The sequence below is a fragment of the Bacillus rossius genome, chromosome 1 (assembly GCF_032445375.1).
Source record: "Bacillus rossius redtenbacheri isolate Brsri chromosome 1, Brsri_v3, whole genome shotgun sequence".
NCBI lineage: Eukaryota > Metazoa > Arthropoda > Insecta > Phasmatodea > Bacillidae > Bacillus > Bacillus rossius.
In genome coordinates this window covers 32,149,366-32,175,538 of record NC_086330.1, presented here as the reverse complement: position 1 = coordinate 32,175,538, position 26,173 = coordinate 32,149,366, and the positions used below count along the sequence as shown (strand labels likewise).

General features: G+C 39.8%; 1 protein-coding gene across 1 annotated transcript; it reads left to right on the top strand.

Annotated features, from left to right (window-relative positions):
- The first annotated feature begins 2,586 nt into the window (after positions 1–2,586).
- LOC134527911 (dentin sialophosphoprotein-like) lies at positions 2,587–25,134 on the top strand. The gene is made up of 6 exons (XM_063360942.1): positions 2,587–2,661; positions 13,335–13,423; positions 16,412–16,537; positions 18,242–18,331; positions 19,379–19,557; positions 21,930–25,134. The coding sequence occupies exons 2-6, from the start codon at positions 13,351–13,353 to the stop codon at positions 23,238–23,240; spliced, it is 1,779 nt and encodes a 592-aa protein (XP_063217012.1). The 5' UTR covers positions 2,587–2,661; positions 13,335–13,350; the 3' UTR covers positions 23,241–25,134.
- Positions 25,135–26,173: the final 1,039 nt, after the last annotated feature.

Here is a 26,173-nt window from a genome sequence, read left to right as displayed (position 1 = left end):
ATGAAAATTGGTATATTGTGATTTTTACTATTCTTAATCCTCAATAACAACAAATAGTGATTGTGACTGTGATTAGTATTTGGTGAGTGAGTTTAAAATGGAATAGCATTTCAAAAGATTTAGTAAATATTTAGAGTAGAGGTATTTGCAAAAAAAAATGTTAAAAATCCGAAAATACTTTTATTATATGCTATTTCACTTCCTATTTTCATCAAACCCGGCGGAGATAAGAAATTCAAAATACTTTAGGATATATAGAATTTTTTAATTTTCATAGTTGGGCGATATTTGTTAAAAAAAAAAATCCGAAAATACTTTTATTCTATGCTCTTTAACTTACTCTTTTCATTAAATCTGGCGGAGATAAATTCTTAATACTTTAGGAGATATCGAATTTTTTAATTTTCATCACAATACCTGTGCATTCATGCGGCTCGTGTCGTAGGTGAACGACTACATCATTTTCTACTAATGACAAAGGAATTGTACCCGCCTCTAACTTAGGTGAGTTTTTAAGGTTTCAAATTTTAATGTTTTATTTGTTATTTGGATATTGTTGCGCAAGTAATAAGTAAAAAAAAAAAAAAAAATAATTACGTGAGTTCCTACTGTTCATACTTTGTCCCGGTTTGTTTGGTCAGGTCAGTTACATTATAAATACTTTAAAACTAAACAACCATTAAAATTAATTCACATTATTTTTAATGTCAGTAAGTTTGACAGTATTTATAATGTAACTGACCTGACCTAATCGACCATTTTAATTAATGAGGCATTCATGAATACACGGTTAAATAAAAAAATTGTGACAGTCGAATGATTGCACAGGTCTTCTATTGCAAAATAAGAACGGCGATATCTCCTAAAGTATTTGGAATTTCTTATCTCCGCCGGGTTTAATGAAAAGGGGAAGTTAAAGAGCATATAATAAAAGTATTTTCGGATTTTTAACATTTTTTTCCCGCAAATACCGCTACACTACATACCTATTTACCAAGATTTATACATTCTAGTTTACATACAAACTATCAATTTTAGATATATAGAGGTAAATAAAAAAATGGCAAAACAACGTCTGCCGGGTTCTGCTAGTATTATCTAATAGCGGTAGAACGTCACACGTGTATACATAATTAGGATCACTTATGTTAGATTTTACAGCTGAAAAAAAACTTCAGTAATTATCTGGTGAGATAATTTGTGAGGAAACAAACAATAGGAGAGAGAGGGGACAAGAGAGCTGTCGGAATAAATTTACAGGAACAGCATGGATTGATATTAAAGGCTCTGCCTACCCGGGCACACATACGGTGAGCAGAGCTTCAGGAAAAACAACACGATTTGAAAAACACTCAAGATATCCGAGTGGCGTCTGTGTACGAAAATCATTTAAGAGTTCGCTGAGGGCCGAAAAGTACTTTTGTTATCGGATTAAATTTTTAAACTGTATTTTTAGAAGAGTTAAAATTGCTAAAATGCATGTTTTCAGAGTAATGTTTAGGCGTAAAACAACCAGTACAGATTCTTGAAAGCACTCAAGGGACTGGCATGACACATTTATCTTAATTTCTCCGCCATCTAATGTTATGTTGACAGCTCAAATCTCATAGTTGCCCTATGCACTACTAGAAGACTGCGCGCCGGTTCAGAGGAGACACCGCGCCAGAAGCACCAGCGAGCGTCGCACTAACACAGACACACCACTGACTAGGCGGCCCCCCCACACACGAGCAGTCCGAAATGTCAGTTCGGACTCACCAGTCGGAACTGCCGTGTGTGACCAAGGACAGGGTACCGACCAGTCGGAACCGATGGGCTGACGAACTGATGTCTTCCCTTCCAATCGGACTGTGGGTTAGAGAGCCCTCAGTCCGAACTGAGTCTCGACAGTCCAAACCATCAGTTCAAACAATCGGTCCTTCATCTGAGTGTCGTGGCCAGTGGCGGATCCAAGGGTGGGGGTGTGGGGGGCACCAGGGGCAAGTGACCCCCCCCCCCCCCCGAAAAACCAGTTGTCTACTACATTAATATTGCCGACAAAAATGATTGTTTCTGAAACCAGTAACATATTTTAATATAATTAATGAATTTCTTGTAGAATCATAAAATCTGGTGGTTGGATGTTATGTGTAGTGTGAGTAGATTAAATACAAATTTAGTAATTTTAAGACATTTTTTCTCTGGCTATTCTGAAATCCTAGAGTGCCCCCCTCCGAGGTGAACCTCTGGATCCGCCACTGGTCGTGGCAGACAACTTTGTTCATACTCTTTGGTTACTTTGCTACCCCCATTTCCCTTTTTATTTCTAACTGAAAGTGCAGCATCCAAAGTTTCTTCCACACTGCACGATGAAGCGATACTACAATAAAAGCGACGGCGACCGCGAGACTGCCCGAGCGACTGCTGGGAGGTGTTATCCCGAGCTGACGAGAGAGCGCAGGGCGCGCGGCGCTAATGGAGGCAGGTGGGCAGACGTGCCGGCTCGTGACCGACATCCGCGACCCGGAACCCGGCGGGACGAGGGGAGGGGGGCTGCCCCCCCTGCGCAGGGGGGCTGCAGGGGGGCTCGCCGCCCGCCGCAGTCTGGTCCCCGGCGTCGACACGGCACCCACGAGCGGCAGACGGCAGGTGTTCCCGCGCCCACGCACGCCCGCTCCTCAGGTAACCGCCACCCTCCCCCCCGCACTTCCGCTCTCTCACTAACCACTTTGTACTTTGTCTCTATGCACTTCTCAGCTCTCGGTATAGGGAAGTCTAAGATGTACATCAAGTTCTGTCCCTGCCAGAACACGCCCGAGTATTCACCTTCGGCCAACCTCGGGATTTGTTTTATTTTTGCGCAGGAAAAAGGAATTCAAATATTAAAAGTGGTCGGTTTAAAACACTATGGACGTTTAGTTAGGTTAGTATAGCTACATTAAAATAAACAGGGAAATATATATATATATATATATATATATATATATATATATATATATAAATAAACCCGAGGTTGGCCTAAGGAGAATATTCGGGCGTGTTCGGGCAGGGACAGAACTTGTACATCTTAGGCTTCCCCTCGGTATACGGCATTTGGCAGGAGTAATCTCGTGAATGGAACGGAAATGTGTGTCCACTGTGCTGCAATCTGTGGCGGATGGCACGAACCAAAGTTCACAAAGCCAAAGGGAAAATTTATAGTACTAACTGTTAAATTAATTTTAAAAAGGTAGGCAGTATTTGAATAAAATTTCTTGTCGGGGAAAAAAAATGCCTTAAAGCCGGAGATTAGTATTTTTTTCGTCTTTTTCTCATATCGCGATTCTAACAGTGTATCACTTAAAAATTTTAATCAGTTCAAAAACATTATAACCTTAGCTTATTTTGATAATTCAATTTTATCATGAAAACAAAACATATTGCAAAATTTATTCATAGAAGTTATTTTGTATCACTGTGTGAAAGTTTAGCAAGTTTAAACTTGATGTATATAATAAAAAGAATATCAGGGGCATATAACTTCTGGGTCTTTGAAAGTTTTCGGAACACTTGTCCTCAACTATGGTCGCCGGGAACGCAAGCCAAAACTCAAGAAACCTGGATGTTGAGCAATATTTGCGTTGCGTTATTACTCCTTGCGTGGTTTATAAATCGGCACTCTATAATGTGGTTGGTGAACATTTTGCGTGTTGCGTTGTTGCGTAGTTGATAGACCAGGCCTGATGGCGTGAACGACAGCAGTTCATCAGGCGATGATCAGACAGTCGTGTTGGCGAATCGCAAGCCAACGATGGCACCGTGGTTCAACTTCTAGTCCTGGGAGGGCGGACGCCGGAAGGGTTTTGGGTTGCTACAAAAAAACCACCAGTTTAACGGGGAGTCAAAACTTGTATAAAACTAAAATATCCTTAGAAGGCTATTATAACGCATTTTTGACGTCATGTAAACATAAGTTAAATTGAAGGTATCTCAAATAAAAAGACGTGCAACATCTAACCTCTGTAACGAGCAAAATTCATGTGTTCTCATGTTGCAAGTACACTTAGGCTATAACACGAAACTTGGACACGGAATTTAACTTAGAATTATTGAAAATGATTTCGAGCCAAATAAATATACGAAAATTGTGTTTTCGACTACATTTCTTGACGTGAATCACACGCAGTTTTAGTTTACGCACACACCGATAGAATTAGTTGCCGGAGCTACTACGTCGACTTTCGAATCATTCCATTTGCAGACCGAAATTTTAGACTATATAATGAAAAGGTTCCAATGAAAACTAACAAAAAAAAACTTATCCCCGGCTTCGGACATGATCTTCGTCAGGGAGTTTTATTAAAATACTGCCAATTTTGTTATAATTCAGTAAAACCGTTAATTTGATAAAGATTTCCCTATGTATTTGTGAACATATAGTTCACGCCATCCGCCTCAGATTGCAACACAGTGGTTACACATTTCCGTTCCATGCGATTTCCGTTCCATTCACGAAATTACTGCTACCATGTGCTTATATACCGGAAGCTGAGATGTTACACGTCAAATGAATAAAATACATTTATGAAGGGGGGAAAAATTGAACCGAAATGAAATGTCAGGAGCTGGAGTAGATGATATTTCTTGTCATCACTCCAATTGGTCGCCGGTAAGCCTACAACTCACGCAGTTTCGGTTCCCTGCAAGAATTTCCGAAGATTTCCGAAGTTTTGCGTTTTTGGTATTAACGCCACTTCAGCCGCTAAATCAGAAGTTTCCAATGAAAACAAGCATGTTGTGACTGACCTGACCTAACCTAACCCTTCGATTTTTTTAATTTCAAATTTTTGAGATAAATCCGAAGTTGCAGGAACGTGGTAGGGAACCGGAACTACGTGAGTTGTAGGCTACCGATTGGTCGCCGCTGGCGGGCAGTGTGGGGCCGTCATCGCGGACGGGCGCGCGGGTCGGGCCGAAGGAGGCCGGAACTGATCGGTCCGCGCGGAGAAAGCGCCCGGCCTCTGACGCACTCGCCTCTGACGCACTCGCCACCAGGGTCTCCAGATTGAGTTTTCAAAATTTCCCCAAAACAGACAAAAAATTTCCCCAAAATGATAGAGATTTCCCCAAAAATCTTTAACCTACCTTATCTACCTATTCCTTTAAAATATTATTTATTATCAGTGTTGGCCGCTTAAAGGTGTGGTATTATATGTTCAGAGCTGTAAAACTATCGTATGTATCAAGAATCAAAGTATATAAATTAATTTTTTTATATATAAATAAAAAAATTCGTCTAACCAGAAAAAAAAAATAAAACCTGCTGCACGGGCGTTACTTGATTTTTTTATGATTTTGTTTTTTTCGTTCTATTGATTTACCGATCACGATGGTTTTTTTTTTATTGTATACAAAAGAGCTAATTTGTGGTTTAATTGACTGACTAAAGTAAAATTACAGCAGCATAATTTTATTTATTAATTTTTGATAATATTGAGTACCTATATACCAACACAAAATATACATTTTCTCTGTCATAAATATTAGATACAGTAGATTGACCTATTATAGTAAAAAGATTGTGTTACATAGTACAATTAACGAATTAAATTAAGTGAAATCTACTATACATAACTATTTTACTAATGTAAACACTATATATCATTTATACTGGAATAAAACAATAATGTCAGTACAACCATACTTATGCCAAAAGCAACATGACACCGACATCGTTATGATTATTATATACATCCTCTGACTTAAACTTGGCAAGCCTTTTAGTGCTTAGCTCAAATTTTTTACAGCCTTCGTTTCTCAAACTGTACCGCACTCTAATTATGTGATCTGCTGTGCTTGTATGCATTCTATTTCTCAATTTGTTTTTCACCACATTCATTATGTAGAATGCTCTCTCCACACTATCATTAGAGAACACCAATACCTATCAACTTATTCAAATCAAGGCCATCTGTAGCTAGCTGCTTTTTAAATGCATTCAATAAAGTGAGTGTTTAAAAAACTAAACATGTTTTGTTTGAATAAAGGATTAGAGATGGCATTAGAAGTAATACTAGGCAGGCAGATTAAATACTTCCCCATTTTTCCCCGTTACCGAAATATTTTTCCCCAAAAACTTCCCCAAGGATCTAGTTTCCCCAAAATTTCCCCCCAAAAAATAATTTTCCCCAATATGGGGGAAAAAACCCCCAATCTGGAGACACTGCTCGCCGCCGACACGGAGCTGTCAGCCCGGAGGAACCACGGCTCGCTTTCCGATCATCGGTCAACGCCGAACGAACGAACGGCTCGGGGGGCAAACAGGGGAACACGCCACGAATCGCACGCAGCAAGCACACTGCATTCGGACCATCGGAATCTTCGGAAGGGATACCTCTTCCACTCGTCGGTCGCACAGTCATCCACATTGCAGGGACCACACGGAATTATCGCCCTATCGCTAGGGACTGGAAAAATTCGCAGGTTCAATGACCTGTTATACGTACACTCGGTCAAATGCCACCCACTCATGTGCTGCTGTCTTGTGAGGCGTCCCAACGTAGCAGCCTGTGATTCGATAAAGCGTTGGTTGGGTGTTTCTCATTGGCCCAGAGTCAAACAGGTGAGTTGTGATCCAATAGCAGAGGCAGCACTGAGGTATAACTATTTGTATTTTAGCCTATCGCGAAATGAATTCAAGAATTTTTCCGGTCTTTACCTATCGCCCATTCCAATCGTTATTTTTTTTTTGTACGAATCCCAGACACTAATCAGTTGACGTCAGTGCCACATGTTTCCAAGCACGTCGCGGGTTGGCCACGAAAAGCTACGAGAAGCCGCTCTCTCTTATGTATTCACTCCTCGGGATTGACTCAAGCAATAAAACCTTCTATACTCCTTTAGCACACGCCCCAATACCTTCCTTCGTGTAACTTCGGGATTGTTTTTTGACGTGATGACGTCTTATAAATCAATTGTCACGTTCCGCCTGAGCCGATCGCGCAAGAACCGGCAAACCACCGTGCGAGAAAATCTTCTATAATATCAAACAGGTTAATACAGCTTTTTAACTAATTTTTGGTGATTATATTCAAACAAATAATATAATTTAAATTTGCAAAAACTGTAAATAATATTTGAAAATTAAAAAAGTATGCAATTTTTCATAAATTTTTTCTTATGATGTTATCACGTAAAATTATCGTCCGTAAACCGACTTTACAGATAACCCCCTCCCCCCTTTTTTTTTATCTTCACGCGTCTTAACGTTCGCCTGTGCAGTAACACGGTCATCGCCGTGCGCGGGTCTCTTCTGTGCTGCAGGTTTTTAATCTACATTTTTATGATTCTTTGTTTTCGTCACTTGACACCTTTGTATTGCGCTTTTAACATACGCGTTGTTTTCTATCCGAAGTTACAGGAAAAAAAGTACTCAGCGTATTGAAACAAGCGCGGCTCCAGAAGAGGGGCGGTGGGGGCGATAGCCCCTCCCGAGTCCAATTTTATTGATTAGTGTATATTTATGTTTACTTAAATATTTAATTTCATATGTTAAAATTTTATCTCATCAAAAGTTGCATGGAGCTACTAAGGTTCTGTATTTGAAACCTGTAATTTGTAAATAATATTCCAAGGCCAATATCTGACCACTTTCATTTTTTGCAACTACGACCTTTCTTTGTGTGATAGCCCCTCCCGGAAAGTCATCATGAAGCCGCCATTGTATTGAAAAGGATTTGTAAATCGCAGGCTTCAATTTGTGAGCCTCAGGAAAGGAAATTAGTGTCACCTGTCAGACAAGGTGGCTGATCCTGTGCATATCCGGACCAGCCAGTGGTCGCGTCTTTGAGCGCCCTGCCTTCCTGAGTGATCGTGCGACGAAAACGTCTTTGCTTGGGGAGGGGGGGGGGGGGGGGGGATAAGTGAGCTAGCCTTTCAGTACTCGCTAGTGATGTGTAACATGTAATCTGTCGTAACATAAACGACACGTATTTTAATATAACACTTATAAAATCATTGAATTAATATATTATATTATATCACACATCGTATTTACATCGTACTAGAAAAGCCACATGGAAATGCGACGAGCTGCTCAAGACTACTGTTAGCGGAACGAACGGTAAACAGCTGTGTCTTGTCTCTCCCCCCCTCTCTCGCTCTTTCCAAACGCCCTGGGAATGCCTGTGCTCCCGACACGCTGCGACACAAGCGCCAACTGTAGGTCGCGCAGAAAAAAAAAAGGCGTGTGCTTCTCCTTAATTCCTGTTACACTTTTCGCATTGCTCCCACTAAATGCCGTATACTGAGAGCTAGGATGGTACACATCAGAAAGAACGCTGTAACACACTAAACGTACAAAGTCAAGCTCCTTACTTGGGTACATCCTATAAATGTTTTTTATTATGGGGTGCATAATCCTAAGTTGATTAATATATGTATGTACTATCACAGATAGTTCTGTACAACACCATCAGATCTTATATTACAATATAACAATGTGTAACTCGAACATATCCAAAACACTAAGGTTCTCTTATCTTCTTAAGTATTCGTTTAAGGTAAAAACTGAGAATTTTTCCCCTTTTAAAACCGAACTATATTTCTGTTTTACAGGATGGCAATTTCGGTCGTCGTTTAAATAAGTACTTATAACACTTTTTCACTGGAGTGATTCATGTTTTTTGATATTCTTGAATGTACTCTACCACTAAATGCTGTACACCGAGAGGTAAGATGTTACACATACGTGGAGTCCACGTGCGACACAAGTGAAACTTATGGAGATCAATATTTTTTTATCGAATAAGAGATAAAAGTTTATAATATTTTGGTTGCGGGTATGATATCTCTCTCTATCTCTACTGAGGAGTAGAAAAAACACAAGCAGCTTTACGAGAATTCTGTAGCAGCACTGCGGCGTCATTTCCATCTTTCCCCTTCCTTCCCCCCTTCCGGCCATTACAACCAGCTTATAGCATGCTCCGCTACGTACCTATAGTGCCTCCCCTTTTTTTTATCGTCATTCCATTCGACTGCCAGTGCATGCGTTGGAGTGGCGTCGCCGCTGACGCACTCTCCTCCTCTACCGGTTCCCCCCACCACGTATCTAAACAATACCCTCATGCGATCGGAAATTTCGTATCGCTCGAAAATTGTAGTCCCCTCAGCAAAGAAGTTTTACTTAAAAAAAAAAAGGAATAAAGGAAAACCTAACGCTGAATCTCTGGCGTTTTGCAGAAACTGTTATGTGGGCGGTCACAAGTGTTCGGCAACCGGTATCATCGGCGAGAACACGTTACACGTTGCGGCAGCTGTAGCGGTCCCCGCCCTCCCGTACGGCTCCTGCCGGCGCGACCGAGGAGCTCGTGTAACAGGGACGCCGGGATCACGATAGCGCGACGGTTCACCCTGGATCGCCACCGACTCGAAGCATCCCCCGTTAACTAATTCAAAATAATTAAAACAAAAAAAATATTATATACTGTACTTGTTAAAATGTCTCATATCAAGCTATATGATATAAAATTTAATACATTTATAAAATAAGTAATACCTAAAGTAATCTCCCTTAATTGTGTCTTCAAAACATTAAATAAACAGAAATATAATTCTTAAATCTAGTGTAATAATGAACTCGGAGAACATGATACATAAGCATTTTTTTGAAATTTATATCAGTAAAAAAATTCAATTCAAAAACTTCTAGATGTTATTGACATGTAATTAAAAATAAAATTATGGAAAACGGCAATAATTTAGCGTTTATTATTATTATTATTATTATTATTTTTTTTTTTGTGATGTCTCAAGCTGAAAGAACTTTTACTTTGCTTTAACGATAGCACGTAACTTACAGTTTATTTGATAGGTATGTGTTGTTGGAACATCGGTTAGCGTATAGCGAGGTGAAAGTTGACTGGCCGGGCCGTAGCTGGGGCAGTGGGAGGTAGTGGGCAGGGGAAGTGGGTCGGCTCCCTCCTCCCCCCCCCCCCCGCAGAGGGTCACGGTCACAGTCACGTCACGGCCACGGACGGTCGGCGACTCTCACTGGCGCGAGGTCACGCGGACCAGTTCCGCCGCTCGGCCAAGTGGTGGGAGGGGGGGGGGGGGCGCCGTGACGCTCCCTCCGACACCGGGAGCCAGCTGCTCCAGCGAACACGCACTCGTCCGCAGCTGAACATTCTCAGGGAAACAATCGACCCGCCTAGTCAGGGGTGTACCTGTTTTACTGTGGCGAGGTTGTAAGTAGAGACCGGAAAAATTCGCGGGTTCATTTTTTCGCGATAGGCTAAAAATACAATTAGTAGAGACCTGTAAAATTCGCGGATTCATTTCGCGATAGGATAGAGTCCAAATACTTTTGACATTATTTTGCTTCAGTGATTGGGCCACAGTTTATCTGAAGGACTCTGGGCCAATTAAAAATCTTTAACAGAAGAATTAGGGAATCACGATCATTCCAGTCAACAGGTGTTACACGAGTCGGTAACCAATCAGCGGATGAAATTTGCACGAGTGCATAGAGGATCATGGAGTCTATCCTTTAGGGATTTGAAATCGCGAATTTTACAGGTCTCTAACAATTAGTTATACCTCATTGCTGCCTCTGCTATTGGCTCACAACAACTCACCTGGATGACTCTGGGCCAATGAGAAACACCCGACCAAAGCTTTATCGAATCACAGGCTGCTACGTTGGGACGTCTCACAATACAGCAGCCAATGAGTGGGTGATATTTGACCGAGTATACGTAGAACTGTGAAGTTCATCCTAGAGGTCATTGAACCCACGAATTTTTGCTGTCCCTAGCAATGACTTAAAAGTGTTTCTAGCGCGGGATCTCCTCCAAGCGCAAGACCCTGAACCGGCGCGCAGTCGTTTCGTCCTGCACGGGGTAACATTCGAGCGGTGATCGTAACGTTGTATGGCGGAGACACGAAGGCAAAGGTGTAACGCAAGTCCTTTTTTTTGAGTACTTTCGAGAAAGTATGCAGGATTTATTACGCCTAAAAATGATTCAGAAAACACGCGTTTTAGCTCTTGTCATTCTTATAAAAATACAGTTCAAAAACTACATGTGGAAACTGAACTACTTGCCCGCCCTCAGCGTATTCTTAAAGGTTCTCTGTAAACAGACACCACTCGGATATCCTGAGCAGTCTTCAAATGGCGCGGGTACTTCTGAAGCTCTGCACACCGTGTGGGCAGTACCCAGAGACTCGCAGACTCACATTCCGCGAAAGCTAAACAATACTCGTTAGATTGCGCTACTTCCCGCAATTGGGAAAACACGTTATCTGGGAGTCTCTTTGCCCAACGAGAAACTCCCAACCGAAGAAGTATCGAATCACAAGTTACCAACTTCAGACGTCTCACAAGTCAGCTAGCTACCAACTGAGCAGGCGACATCTGCCGCGAGTTTGCAGAGGATTGTGGAATATGTCCTATAAAGGTGTTTCATTTGTTCATTGTACCCGCAAATTTTTCCGGTCCCTATTGATACACGATTAACCAGTCTGGTACCGCACAAATCTGCGTTATTTTTTTTTTTATCATGGCAAGGTTTCTCTTCGGCGCCTCGACCTCCCGGCAAGATTGTCCGGGTTCGTCCCTTGAGCTTTTCACAAGCGGTAAAATGTGGCGTGAGCCAGTGAATTTTCTCGAGGTGCTTCCCTCTCCCTCATTCATTCCGTTGGTGCTGCATCACCATCTAACGAGGGCCACGGCAGAAGCATCCACCTGCTCATTCTGCTTCCGCCAACGCTACGATTATACGCGATATTTTTTTTTTCATTTTAATGCTTTCAGCTGTCGAAGTATGAAAGTTCACTGAAGACCTATACAAATAATGAAAGCTTATCTTAAACCGAGTGTAACTTCACTGTAGCGTAAACGAAGGGGGGGGGGGGGGGGGGGAGGAGGCAAGTTATAAAACACAACAACATATACACATACACACATACTTCGCGTCAATACGGGATATACCTACTAGCGAATTTTCGCGGGAATAACATAACATGGAGTGTGGTCACATACACTGTTAAAAATTTATTACCTTAAACCTACGAAGAACGCTGTTGACAAATTATCTAGTGGTCTTCGTAAAGCTACGGTCATCGACTCAGAAATGTATACTTATATATCAACTAAATTAGGTAAAATAGCACTGAGTGCTGGAGTGCCATGTTGCAATAACCAAATATGCAAAGTGTACAAAGTGTGTCAATAAAAACCTACTGAATTGAATTGACATAATGTTACGGGTACTGAGTTCTCTTACATTAGCGATAAATTCACAATTATATATTTGGTATGTTAACAAACATCCAAAAAGTGTTAATTTGGCAGCTTAAAAGCTTCTCTTTCTTTCACGTGCGTATTTTATTTTCTTTGTTTACAAGGAAACACACAACTCGGGAGTCGCAATACGACGTTGTTTCCACGGAGATGGTGTTATCTGGTGTTATAAAGAACTCTTCGTTGAAAAGACTGTAAAGTTACCAAAATTTTTAATAGTGTAGACACCAAGCAAGGGTGACGTAGTGGTATAAATTCTGAAATTGCATTGGGAGGACCTAGGTTAGAACCCTGTTTCGGTCATCCTAGTTTCTGAGCTGTTAGAGATAACAGTAAATTTACGGAATTTTAAAAAGAAGATTTAACCTAAAATAAAATAATAGTTATTCGAAATCTCAAATAGCTGGATATTCGTATTATGTGTTCCATTATAAACAAGACAAACACATGCGCGCAATTAAAAAAAATATTTTGTTGGAGACTTAGAAAGATTTTGAATGTTTTGTTAATGTAATAAGTTTAGTAATGTTAGTTCAAGTTTAAAAATAAGTGTATTCAACCCCCGTAAACCACGAAGATAACCGTAAATTTACGGAGATCCCTGGATAACTTTTTACCAGAATTGTTTGTAAATTTAAGGTAAAAAATTTTATCAGTGTGTTTTCCACATTTTTCCTACTTTACTCTAGCAAAATGCTGTTATGGTTCTTACAAGTGTACTATAGAATTTAACGCGGCTCCAAAATCGTAACTGTGAAATGGAAATGATAAACATTATTCCTCCTCCTCCCTCAATAACCTCGGCTATCCTTCAGATTCTCGCCCATGGATCCAGGTCAGATTTGCGGGAAAATATTATTTCCTCACATCTAGTTAATGAAATCATATAAATTGATCAGAGGTCAGGAAAGCTCTTCATTCTTGTAAGAACATCCCTACCTAAACTCTGCGTGATTTCCAAAGCGCACGGACTGGGTTGTTTTTACTTGGAATGTCACGTTAACTGCTCATGTGTGTAGTGTTGGTCGGTTGGCAAGTATTTTATGCTATTGTAAACTTTTTTTTTTTTTTCCAGGGAGAGCCTCGCAACCATGAAGCTGTCAGTGATATTCGAGCTGCTGCTCATCTTCATACTCATAGCTTTCGCCTTTTCGAAGTCAATAGGTGAGTGACCACCTCTGTCGCTTGGACCAAGGAGACCGCCTATTCAGGAGTGTATCTGTGTGATACGGGATGGTTTAGTGCGACGCTCGCTGGTGCTTCTAGTGCGGTTTCGCCTCTAAGCGCAAGGCTCTGAACTGGCCCGCAAGTAGTATGGTTTGGCCGTTCCGGGCGCAGGGTTCAGGGTGTGGTGCCTGTGGTGCCGCCCGCCATCTTGGATTGTGACGTCACGGTGGCCATCATGGATGACCGTGACCTTGAACTTGACCTTGACCTTTGACCTTCAAAATATGCCTAAATTTGCCTAAATTTTCCAAAATTTATCCAAAATTCCTCAAAATTCGCCAAAATTTCTATTTTTTTTGGAAAAACATTCCGCCAAAAAATAAAAAAAAATTGATTATTCAAAAATTAGGATTTCAAAAAACCTCAAATGTCTTTTTGCCTTAGAAAGAACTCATAATCCTAAAAGCGGCTTAAAAGTCCTAAGTGCTAGCCGCTTTAAGCTGCCGAGGTCATGACCTTGAAAATTTGGATGCCCTGACAGCCATTTTGAATCAAGACGTCACCGTTGAAATTTCCGTAACGGCCGCCATCTTGAAAATCCGTAATTTTTATGTTAGAAAATCGGGGATAAATTTAAAAATCATTAAAAAATTAATCAATCGTATTTAATAACAAATTTAATAAAAAAAAATATTGAAAAAAATAAATGTACACTTACTTCATGGAGCTCGGAGTCCTCGGTTCGAACCCGGTGAGGGCAAAAATATAAAAAATGACGACCTATCCTTCCTCCACGGAAGCCGCTGGCAGACTGACCTCCCACCAGTCACTTATGTCAAGGTATTTATATCGTCAGCAAGTATGACGTCATGTCCGCCATCTTGGAAATTTATATTTATTATCCGATTTTAATGAAAAAAGTTTTAAAATTTATAAAAAATTAAATAATCAAAATTTTAATAAAAATATTTAAAAACATGCATTTACCACATGGATATCGGAGTCCTTGGTTCGAACCCGACGAGGTCAAACCTAAAAAAAATTGTCATAAGATCCTTCCTCCACGGTAGCCGCTGGCAGAGTAACCCCCCCCCCCCTACTTATGTCAAAGTATATATATCGTCATCTAGTATGACGACATGTCCGCCAGCTTGAAAATCCGTAATTTTTATGTTAGAAAATCGGGGACAAATTTAAAAATAAAAGAAAATTATTAATTAAAATCTAATAAAAAATCTTTCAAAACGTCGTTGCACTTTTCGTTACAGCCGCCACCTTGGAAAAACCGTAATTTTTATGGTAGAAATTTGGAAAAAATTTCAAAAAATGATGAAGAAATTTGTATGATCACATTTTAATAAAATACTATTTTAAAACGTACTTACGCCTTAAAGTACTTGGTTTGAACCTGGTAAGAGCAAAAATAAAAGAATGTCGATAGATCGTTCTTCCATGGAAGCCACCTGTCGACTGGCCTCCCTCCACCAATACCAAGGTATATATCATCAGCTGGTATGACGTCGTGCCCGTCATCTTGTTTTCATCTGCTAGAGGCCACCATCTTGTTTTCAGCTATTTGAGCGCGCTGTCGGCATGTTAGTGTAATTTTTACACGCTAGAGTGCAATAATCATTTATTATTACGAAAGCATACACCATCTGGTCATTTGGGTACCATCTTGTAATCGTGTCATTACTTAGCTAGAAATTCGGAAAAAAATCCAAAATTCATAAAAAAAAAAAATCACACATTTATGTACTAATTGATTCGATCAATATCCATTCCTGGTTCGATCTCTGAACGAAGCTAAAAATAAATTTAATTAAAATACCAGAAAAGTGCCAGGTTCGAGGAATAAAACACCGCTAGTTCTTTTACAAACGTAATATTTATTACATAATTTCTATTCTACTACAGGAGAATTTGTGATAGTTATCAATTTTATAATCATTTCGGCCTTCATAGGCGTGAAATGACTAATTCTTAGCTCCAATCGGTTTATACTAGACAGAGACCGACCAGAACCTTTACAGCCATAGTCATCCTCTTCTTGACAGAGTTTCTGGATACCGTTTCACTTTCAGAGCTGAATTATGAATAATTTTTAATAATGTGACTTTTGAATAATCTTTTATTTTACTTTCTTAATATAATATAATTATTTTGACTCGTACACAATTTTTTTTAAAATTTACAAGCGAATATACAAATGTTACACCGTTGGGTTGGATTCCTTGTTTTATTTTAATAAGGCTCCTTAAACGATCAGTGTGTTTTGCACATTCCAGTCTAATACATATATTTAAAGTAATAAATAGGATGCATAATTTTAAAATAATATGTAGTGCCTAAATGTAAAGGAATCGGGAAAACTTGGAAAACGTTTATGTGTAAATGCCAACATTTATATTAATTTTTGTGTGACCGTGTATGTTTGAATGTATCAGTTGATTCTTGATACTAGTTAATGGTACATTCTTATTTGCGTATTTGCGGTGTTTGTAGCTACCCCCTTCAACTAAAGCCAATTTGTGTGTATTGCATTAGATAAGGCATGTATGTAAATCAATCTCGTGATTTTACTATCGAAAGATGGTGATGTATTTTTAAAACATCTAGGTTAACCTAACATTGTTTTAGACCACCAACGAACACCACCTTCCGTCTCTTAATAATATCTCATAAAATTCCTTGATATTTGTCATGTTTATCAGGACACTAAAATACAAATTCAACGTTATTTTTTTATTAGAACGTGTAAATGCATTAAAGAGACCTAGATCCTGAACCCGAAGAATTTTTACATAACCTAGATCCTGATATAATTCGGGATGAAACTAAACTTCTGTGGTTTATGCCGCGTGGTTGGTAGTGTGAGAATCATTAGTGACTGATTTAAGAGAGAGAGGGAGAGAAAAAAGGAATTATGTTTAACCTGGGAGTGAGAGCTCTGTTTACGTGTAAACTCCTTGCGTGTGTGCGCAGAGCCCGGCGCGCAGCAGAGGAAGGTGGCAAAGCAGAGTCCGCCGAACCGCTACTGCTCGTGCTCCACGACCTCGTGCAGCTGCTGCCGGGAGTTCTCTCTGGCGGCGGTGCCGCTCCGGTCTCCAGGTGAAGCCCATAGAGCAGTGCTCGCGTAGAACCACCCTTCACAACATTGACTACTTACATTCTACAATCACTTTGTTGGTAACAGACCGGATGAATGAAAAATAAACTTCACGTAAACGTCCTGATCACAGTTATTAGTTTTGAATAAAAAAAATGAAAAAAAAAAATACCTACCGGCATGTTAAGCATTATGGAAGGTAAATTTTGGGTGATTTTTGTTTAGTTAATGCTTACAAGAAATCTTTTGTTCAATTTCTGGTGTAATTAGTAGATCGGATGATTTCACAATATATTTACCCACCTACATACATACAAGTAGATACTAAAAATACCAATAAATTTTGTGATTACTGTGTTTTTCTATATTCAAAATAATTTATAATCAAAATTTAAACACCAAAATGGTGCTTTACAAATAATTATTTTTAAAAAAATTCCAAGACCTAACAACGATTGAAATTAAGTAATTTTGTTTAATCTAAAATATTAAGTGTTAGCCTATGAAATGCACTCGAAAGAATTTAATGCCGATAGAATGAAACGTAATATGAGTATTTACAATAAATTATACATACCTGTTTTCATTTGATGACTAGTTTCAAATTGAAATCTCTAATTACTGACATATAAACAAACTGCTTAAAACGTTTAAGTTTATTCAGGTTTAAATATATATTTTATAATTACTAAATACACTATTACGTGAAAAGTAATATTTTTGTGAACGTGGCTTTATTGTAAACTGCAGTAAATAAGATAAATAAATATGTTTCGGGGAATAAAGTTTTGTACTAATTTACAGTGATACGATTTAACCACTGACATTGCTGTAAGTACTAGATTTTAACAAAAATGTACAATGAAAGCTACTGTTTAAACTCTTAACTTATAAATATTTTTTAATGTTGTACGAATAAAACTGTTGTTTTAAGAATAACTCATAGATATTTGTCTGTAACCGATTGTGAAACTATCCTACATACGTGTATCAGAGTACTCTGCTCATGAACGGTTGCAAACACATGCACTGTAAATGTTTTATGTACTCACAAGTCCTTGTCAGAATTGTAATGGGAGAGGAAAATTATTGATGGTCCGAAAAATGAAAATTAATAAAAAATAATAAAAATAATTCTAGTAAAAGAAAAAAACAAATTAAACACAGAGAGAGGACAAAGAAATAGGTTAGGTTTGCGATTTAAAGTGATAAAAAGTATTTAAATACTAATTGAACTCTTATGAGGGTATTGATTGCTTCTTGTTAATATCACACGGGTGTTTTTTACTTGTATGGGAAAATTAAGACTGATAAGGCATCTAGTGCGTGGCAACAATGTTAATAGGCAATAGGAAATAAACTTCTAGCGCCTGCGGCATTGTCAACACACACTTCGTACGTGTACTGCATGTTGTATCTAACCCCTCCAACGCATTTGATTCTAAATTGGACTTTTAGTAAGGATCCCTTATATTATTGATAATATAATATAGCCTATAGCCTTCCTCGATAAATGTACTCTCCAACAATGAAAGAATTTTTCAAATCGGACCAGTGGTTCCTGAGATTAGCGCGTTCAAACAAACAAACAAACTCTTCAGCTTTATAATATTAGTATAGATTAATCATAATTTTAAGAAAACATTACCTTTTTGATCATTTACTGCAATAGAAAGTGTTAAGTGAGATTATGTGGTCTGTTTCAGGATGTGTGGACCTGAGTTACTTGCAAGGAGACTCCATGATGGTGACTTTAAAATTCGGAGATCGTGTTGTCCACAACTCAACTATTTCAGGTGACTGCCTTTTATCTTAATACTACAAATTTCTAAACATATTGCAATAGTACACTTATATAGTCTGATGAAGTGTAAAAATCAAAATGATTGTTATATTAACTTGAGAGAAAACTTACGTACATAATCCAGTTAATAATGTGGCCGAATCTCTAATAAAGTTTGTTAAGAACGCGTTTCATAGTGTACGGAGACCATTATCTTTTATTTTTATAATTTTACTCCTAACTTGGCGAATTTGTTATGTTACAGTGGCTACAAGTCTATTTCTTTGGTGAAACAATTTGCAGATATATGATGAAATAGAAAAATAAACTATAATAATGATAAAGTGAGAAAATTGTATAACAACAATGGCTATTTCTGTTAAACTCTGATTAAAAAAAAATTTAAACCACACAAAATTTTTGTAAACTTTCACCACATTACAATGATTGCAACCAAATGATTAAATAGTAAATATATAAATTACTTTTTCCAGGGAGATACTTCGTTAAAGTAATCAACAGGGTTTACAAGTTACATTCCGCTAAATACAAACGATACCTGCGATTTGCCTTACACCTAACTCTGCTCAGCTAGTATTCAAGTTCAGTTTCCCTTCTTTACGTATGAATACATCTGGGTTCTTCCCCCGGATCACAAAGCGACCAGCCCCTTTAACTCCACCGAACGACGGCGAATAGCAGCCCAAGACACGTGTTAACAGTTATTTTCTCCTAAAATACTCAGCGATTTTCCCGGCGTTTGGCAGGGGAGCCAGAAACAAGGACGCCTTATGGAAAACAAAAAAAAAAAGAAGTATTTTTTTATGTTTGATATTTTGATTGTAGGTTTTGAAGTTCGTTTGGAAAACCCGATGGTGTTCCGTTATTCAACTTTTTTTTATGATTATCACGCAGTTACTCTGAACCAGCATTTTTGGGTGTCGCGATGTGGCGATGGTGAGATGGAAAGGGACAGCGCGCCAGGTCTTGACGGTCCCGACCTGTGCGCTAGTAACGGCTGCCTCGGCGGACTCGCAGCACGCGACCTTGTTGCCCGCAGGCAAGAAGCCCAAGCCCGTGTGCATGTCGCTGCCCGGCGGCCTGTCCAAGTTCTGCGGCCGCGTGTACGGCATCTCGCGGCAGGGCGACGACTTCACGGCCTGCCTGGGCCTCGAGCTGCGGGCGCTGGACGAGGTGGAGGCGGCGCTCAGGGTGTCCTGCTTCCGGTTCGGCCCGCAGGTGGGTGCCGCCCTCCGCCGCACTCCTCCCGCCCTCTACCGCCTTCTGCCACCCTCTGCTGCCCTCTGCCCGCCCTCTGGCCGCCCTCTGGCCGCCCTCTGCCGCCCTCTGGCCGCCCTATGGCCGCCCTCTGCCGCCCTCTGCCGCCCTCTGCCGCCCTCTACCGCCCTCTGCCACCCTCTGCCGCCCTCCTCCCGCCCTCTACCGCCTTCTGCCACCCTCTGCCGCCCTCTGCCCGCCCTCCTCCCGCCCACTACCCCCCTCTGGCCGCCCTCCGGCAGCCCTCTGCCGCCCTCTGACACGTGTCCTCCTCCTCCTCCTCCTCCGACGGCAGCAACTCAGAGAACATCTCCAACTTTTGTTTTAAATTCCGTATGCCAACTGGCTGAATGACGCTGTGCGTACATTTTCCGCCAGTTATTTTCTTTAAGTGCACACGGAATGAAAACAAAAGTGGCAGTGGAATGACACTGTATATACACCTAGAGTGTTCCGAAAATCACGCAAGATGTAATATTGCGAGCTGTAGCTGCCGAACCCAAGCTGATTTTTTTTTTTAATGTTGCTCAACAATGAAAACGCGTCGTCATTTCGTGTAACGCTCCATTTTTACTAACCCTGAACTTCAGCTGTCACGCTGTCGTTTTTTTTCCTGTTGCCGACACTTTACCGCACTAATAGCGCACATTTCATGTCTTGCCTGAATTTCGGAACACTATTTATATATTTATTCCGCCAATTAGTTTATTTAAGTTTATACGGAATGGAAAAAAAAATATTAGAAAATTTCTCTCGTACTTATATAATATTTGAGTGTGTGTATGTTTGTTATGTGTTGGTTTGTATGTATGTGTGTGTGTTAAACGTGCTGCCCGACTTACATATTTAAAATGCAGTCTTCAGATATTAAATGAAAAATTCTGAACAAAAAAGGTTATATCTAAAGCAAAACATTCTTTTATTAACAATATATGTTTTTTTAACAAAATATTTCCTCACAAAGAAAGGTGCGACAACATTTTTTTTTGTGGTGTTCGATGACACGTTTGATTTGTTCAGCATTCACGTTCGTGTGCTTTAAGTTACGTCTGCATTTTTTTTAGTTTAGTTATTAGTTCAAAGTTTTCTTCAAAATGCTTTCATTTGCGTGTACTTCACTTAAAAATTAGTGTCCCTGATTTTAGGCATCAGTTTTAAACTTATTGTTGTGAGTGTTGTACACTTTGTAGGCGTTGAAGTATTTTGTTCTAAATTTTTATATTAGTTTTTTACGCGAAAACTATAGGGTATATATAGAGTGGTATAAAATATCGTATTTTTCAGTACATTTGACATGATTTTAAGTGAGGTAATAATGTGGTTTTAAAGGCTATTTTAAAACCACATTAGTCCCCCACTTCACAAAAATATGTGGGAAATATATGTGTTACACTAAATTATTTCCAGTAAATGATTTTACTTCAGTGACAAGATTTGCATGGTAGAACTTTGTTCAATTTGACATTACTCAGACGCACGGCATTTCCTAATTAATAGTTTCTTGAATATGTTCAAATAACGACCTGTTCAGTTGCATTATCAAAGGCGTATAACAGTTTTGGGAAGCACTTAAGAACATATTATGTCTGGATATTTTTTCAACTTATTAAGCTATCAACAATTAACTGAAAAATTCTGATTTTTTTAAAAAATAAACGCCATAGTTTTTGTGTTATAGAATATTTTTACAAACGTTTTAGTGTCCAAACTGCAACAAATCATTAGATACTATTATTATGAATTACCATACCTAATATTCAAAGCTGAAAGAAAAAATTCAGTTACCTTGTATATGACAAGCAGTGAGCCCATTCTACGTAAGTTTGAAAGAGATAGTGAAATACTTAATTAAACTAAGATTTTTTTTTGAGAATAAAGTTGCTTGACCTGTTTGCCATGACCTGCTTGCCTGTTTGCTTGCCATGTTTAAGATAATTATTTAAATTGCTACACTTAAGATGGTGAATGCAAAGTCGAACGAAACGTCGGTGAAATCTTCACCTTCGACGCAGCTAGAACTCACAATCAAAGCAACATCAGTCAATGGCCGCGAAAGCTTGCGATTCTTATTATTTATTCAGATAATTATACTATATTATTCTTGGCCGAGAAGTATTTTGTTACGCTCGTCACAAAAAGAACTACGATCTCAGTTAAAATAAATGTTCATTGTGCTAGTCATTAACATTAATGCATTAATTACCTATCACAGCACTGAAAATTAATTTTAAATTCGGTCATTTCCAATCCAATAATTGTGCAAATTGTGTTTCATGTTCATTCAGTTGTGCATGTCCTGTTGTTCGTGTCACTCACATGGCATCCACCCGCAGGGCATGCAACTGGAGCCCGCCGCGCCCCTCCCCGCCTCCAGCGACGAGGACGACGAGGATGATGATGACGTCTTCGGGCTGGGCGGCGACGACGACGACGACGACGATGACGACGACGATGACGACGACGACGACGACGACCTCGGTCTGGGCGTGGAGGACGACGACGATGACGAAGAAGAAGATGACGAAGAGGAGGAGGACGCGTCGGACAACGACGTGTCGCCGGACTACTCGGCCTTCAGCGTGTTCAGCGGCGACCTGCTGGGCGACATCTTCGGCTCGGAGACGCCCAGCAAGAAGAAGGCGAAGCCGCAGCAGGCGGCGGCGGCGGCGCCCCTCGCGAACAAGCTGACCGTCACGGCCAAGCCCGCCAGGAGGAAGCCCGTGAGGGCCAGCCCCGCGAAACGCAACTCGACCGCCGCGACCCCGGTCACCGCGGAGAAAACAACCTCCACCACCGCCGCCGCCGCCACGACAGTCACAGTCACGACAGCCGCGCCGGCCCTCACGAAGCCCACGAGACCCGCCGTCAAGGTGAGCACGACGAGGAAACCCCCTAGGAGAGAACCGACGACGTCGCGGCGTCCTACCACCCGTCCTTCCACCACGACGCCCAAGAGCAAGTTCTCCAAGCGCACCACCACGACGAGCGTCCCGCAGAGGACGTCGTCGGCGACGACGGGAACACCCCACAAGGTGGTCACCCACGAGAAACTGCAGGCGAGCTCCACGACGCCTCCTAGCTCCCCGGCGACCCTCGAGAAACTCCAGCAGGTTCCTTCGACGACCAGCAGCGCGCAGGACGAGCAGCCCGTCACGTCGACCGCCATCACCATCACCGTGGTGGAGTCGGGCGTGAGCCACGTGATCCACCAGAGCCCGGAGAAGCAGCAGCAGCAGCAGTCGCCGTCAGCCGCCGACGAGGAGGCCCGCCCAGGCGTCTCCATCACGCTGCCGACCATCGTCCTGAACCAGGTGGACTCCTCCGAGGTGGAGGACGACGACGACGAAGAAGACGACGTCGACGAAGAGGACGATGGGGAGAGCCTGATGGACGCCCTCGATGGCGACGAGGAGGAAGAAGAGGCTGAAGCGGACAACGAAACCAGCTCCGACACGGAGGATATCTCGGGCAAGCGCCGACCGGCGGACGCAGTAAACGACAAGGAGGACGACGAGGAAGACGACGACGTAGATGACGACGACGAGGAAGAAGACGATGACGAAGAAGACAATTACGGCGACGAAAAAAAACGCCAATCTCCTAGGCTGAAAACCAGCCGAATGCATAGGCGAATGAGGTTATAAGAAATGATAAAATTATCATTTGTGCTCTTTCATCACGAATGCTAGGTTTGGAGACATTCTTTCCATTGCTGCCACTCAGACGAATAAGAAAAGAGAAAGAAATACATATTTCAGTGGTAGAAGTTACTGAACTTTAGTATCAACAATGCAATGATTGGTTTTTTTCTGCGTGCTGTAAAACAGTTTTGTGATGGTATCTCCAAACCATCATATAAGTGTAAGCATAGGCGTTGCAAGTATACAATTTTAGTTCCCTCAAATATGATATTTTTTAAAGTGCCTTACACAAAAACTTTGATTAACCTTTGAAAGTATCTTTTAGTTTGCGGTATTGTTTTTACTCTTATGCAGACACATATTTATTAATGATTAATTATTTATATGTAAGTTACAAAGTACTGAGAAATTATACTTACCAGTTTGCCAGTTTTTTTATGATGAGAACAACTTTTTGTATGGTTATATTTTTGAATTTTTTTTTGAAAATTTTTATGAGTAATTACTAGTTTTACTATGTCAAAAATATTTCAAAGTGTTCTTATGGGCTTGAAACTAGTGTTTATCTAATGTAAAAATACGTATGACGTCCAGGGAAATGCTTCCATATCTGAGAGCGTGTATTAATATAGAAATGAAAACATTCGCTGTCGTCACTGTTAACTTTGACAAATATCACGTAAGTCTATAGAAAAACTTCTGTGTTCACTTTAAGCGTGTTGCTTAGGTTTTCAATATACAATTCTGATTAACAAATTTCAAGAAAAACTGAATCTTGGTCAAAATTGAACTAATCACATTGGTGATGGTTGTAATATAATATCACAATTTTACTTAAAATATGAAAATGATATAATACTAAAAAAAAACAATGAAGTATTAAGTTAACGATATATGGCCAATCTTAATCAAAATTTCATTAAAATTTCATCCATTGCAGTTCTAGAGCATAAGTTTTTGAGGTATCCTAGCTTAGGAAACTAAACAATTCAACAAAAGGGAAAATATCGTCACCCAAATAGTAGCATTTGAAACATTTCGGAGACCGATAGTTATTAATTCGTTCTCACTGCCAAAAAACCTTTCAGAAAATTTTACTTCGCAAAATATTTCTTTAGAGATTACGTTCAGAAGATCGGATCTGTTAAGATTGAAACTGATCGCATGCTAGCGTTGTGACATCATAATTTAAAAATTAAAAAAAGTTATTTCAGAAAATAATTCTTCCTCAAGAGACCAGGGGGTTGGCCGGTTACGTCAGACATGACTGATAGCTGACGAGTACTGGGTCGGTACCCAAAATACTCAAATACTTAAATATTCTTAAACGTTAGTTCGACTTCAGCCGTTTTGAACATTAGTAAACGACGTAAACAAAAGTTTTCACAATTTTTGTTATTAACTAAACCATTTCATTAACTAACGACAATCTTTCATAAGCTGCAACAAAGTAGTTTCAGACGCAAACAAGATCATAATATTGTGACAATAGCGGTGTTGTGATACAACTTTTATTTTTCCAATTAAAATCTTATTTTTACTATACTTTGCAATATATGAAAGCAAGGAAATATATTTTTTTTTGTCATTTTTCTAAATATTTCCAGACTTCCAGTGTTTCTGAACACGAACAGTGCCAAAGCTCTTTACATCCAAGTATTCTTCATATGTAGTATTGATGGAACATTGTAAACATAATTTAAGTGAACAATGTTATGGGAAAAAAATGAAAGCAGTGTTTTAATTAACCTTAGAGCAAGCCTATGTATGAAATGTTATTTCCTGATGTATGTTTTTTATATTTGTACAAATGTTTGTGAAAATGTTTTAATTTATTTTAATTTATATTTTATTCATTTTTTTATAAATGTATGTGAAAATAAAATATATTTATTTAATTTTGCTGACGATTATTGATTAACCACATGTTTAATGCTGCTTGGCACTCAGGATTAAATACGTCTGTACTAGATGGATAGAAGGATGACTCAGTGGTTGGCCACTTAGTACTCTCCCGCTTTAAAGTACACTTTTTAATTTTTATTTCTATTCTTCACTTTTGACATGAATGCATGTTATAAATCAGGATGCCAGTTTGAAAGGTGGAGTGTAACGAGAACAGAATAGATTTGTTAATCGTTTTAAAATATCAACCTGGCTTAGTATAGTTACAGGTAGGAAAAAAGGTTCGAAAATGATGGCCCAATCAACTAACTAGAATTATATTTATTAACTACTATTTACACTATTAATTACAAAAATAAAAAAAATGGGTGCGTGTACTTATGTACGCGCGTGAGAAGTTATACTCACTCTCATAATTTTTTTCATAACGCTCCTGAAGAAGTATAACCTCAAAAAAAGTTTAAAAAAAAACCTACCGCTGAGTATTAAACCACTACCCTTCAGCATATTGACTGCGCAGTATAACCACTGCTCTGACAGAAGGTTACGAGGAAAGCGTTTATTATATTTGATGTAATACCAAAATAATGTGTTTTTTTTAAACCTTGGAATTTACTTTTTACTATGACTATTTTAGTTTACCAAAATAAATTCCATGGTAATTTCACTATCATAAAGTTTCATTTGGCACACCAATACGTTTGGTATGTCTCCTAATGTGAGTTTATGTTCATGCACGTGGGTCCGCCATCTTCCTGTGAAAATGTCATCACATGGTGCGCGCACAGCTTCAACCGCGCGCATCCTAAAATTTCACTCTCATGATTTTTTTCATAACGCGCCTAAAGAAGTATAACTTCAAAAACCCTGCGAAAGCCGCGGCAGCACCTGCACGAAAACCGCTCCACTCGCTGGCCACGGAGACACCATAGAACAAGGAGGGATATGGAGACACTTCACGCGTCACTACCAGCTCGCTGCTTCTGCCTCCGCTTGACCCCCGCGCCACGCCACGGCAGTTACCAGAAACA

What these genes read in the sequence shown, in the direction of transcription:
- LOC134527911 (XM_063360942.1), top strand. Translation starts at nt 13,351, where the DNA reads ATGAAGCTGTCAGTGATATTCGAGCTGCTGCTCATCTTCATACTCATA. An exon ending in CGCCTTTTCGAAGTCAATAG is followed by an intron (nt 13,424 to 16,411) that starts GTGAGTGACCAC and finishes GTGTGTGCGCAG; the next exon opens with AGCCCGGCGCGCAGCAGAGG. An exon ending in CCACAACTCAACTATTTCAG is followed by an intron (nt 18,332 to 19,378) that starts GTGACTGCCTTT and finishes TGTTGCCCGCAG; the next exon opens with GCAAGAAGCCCAAGCCCGTG.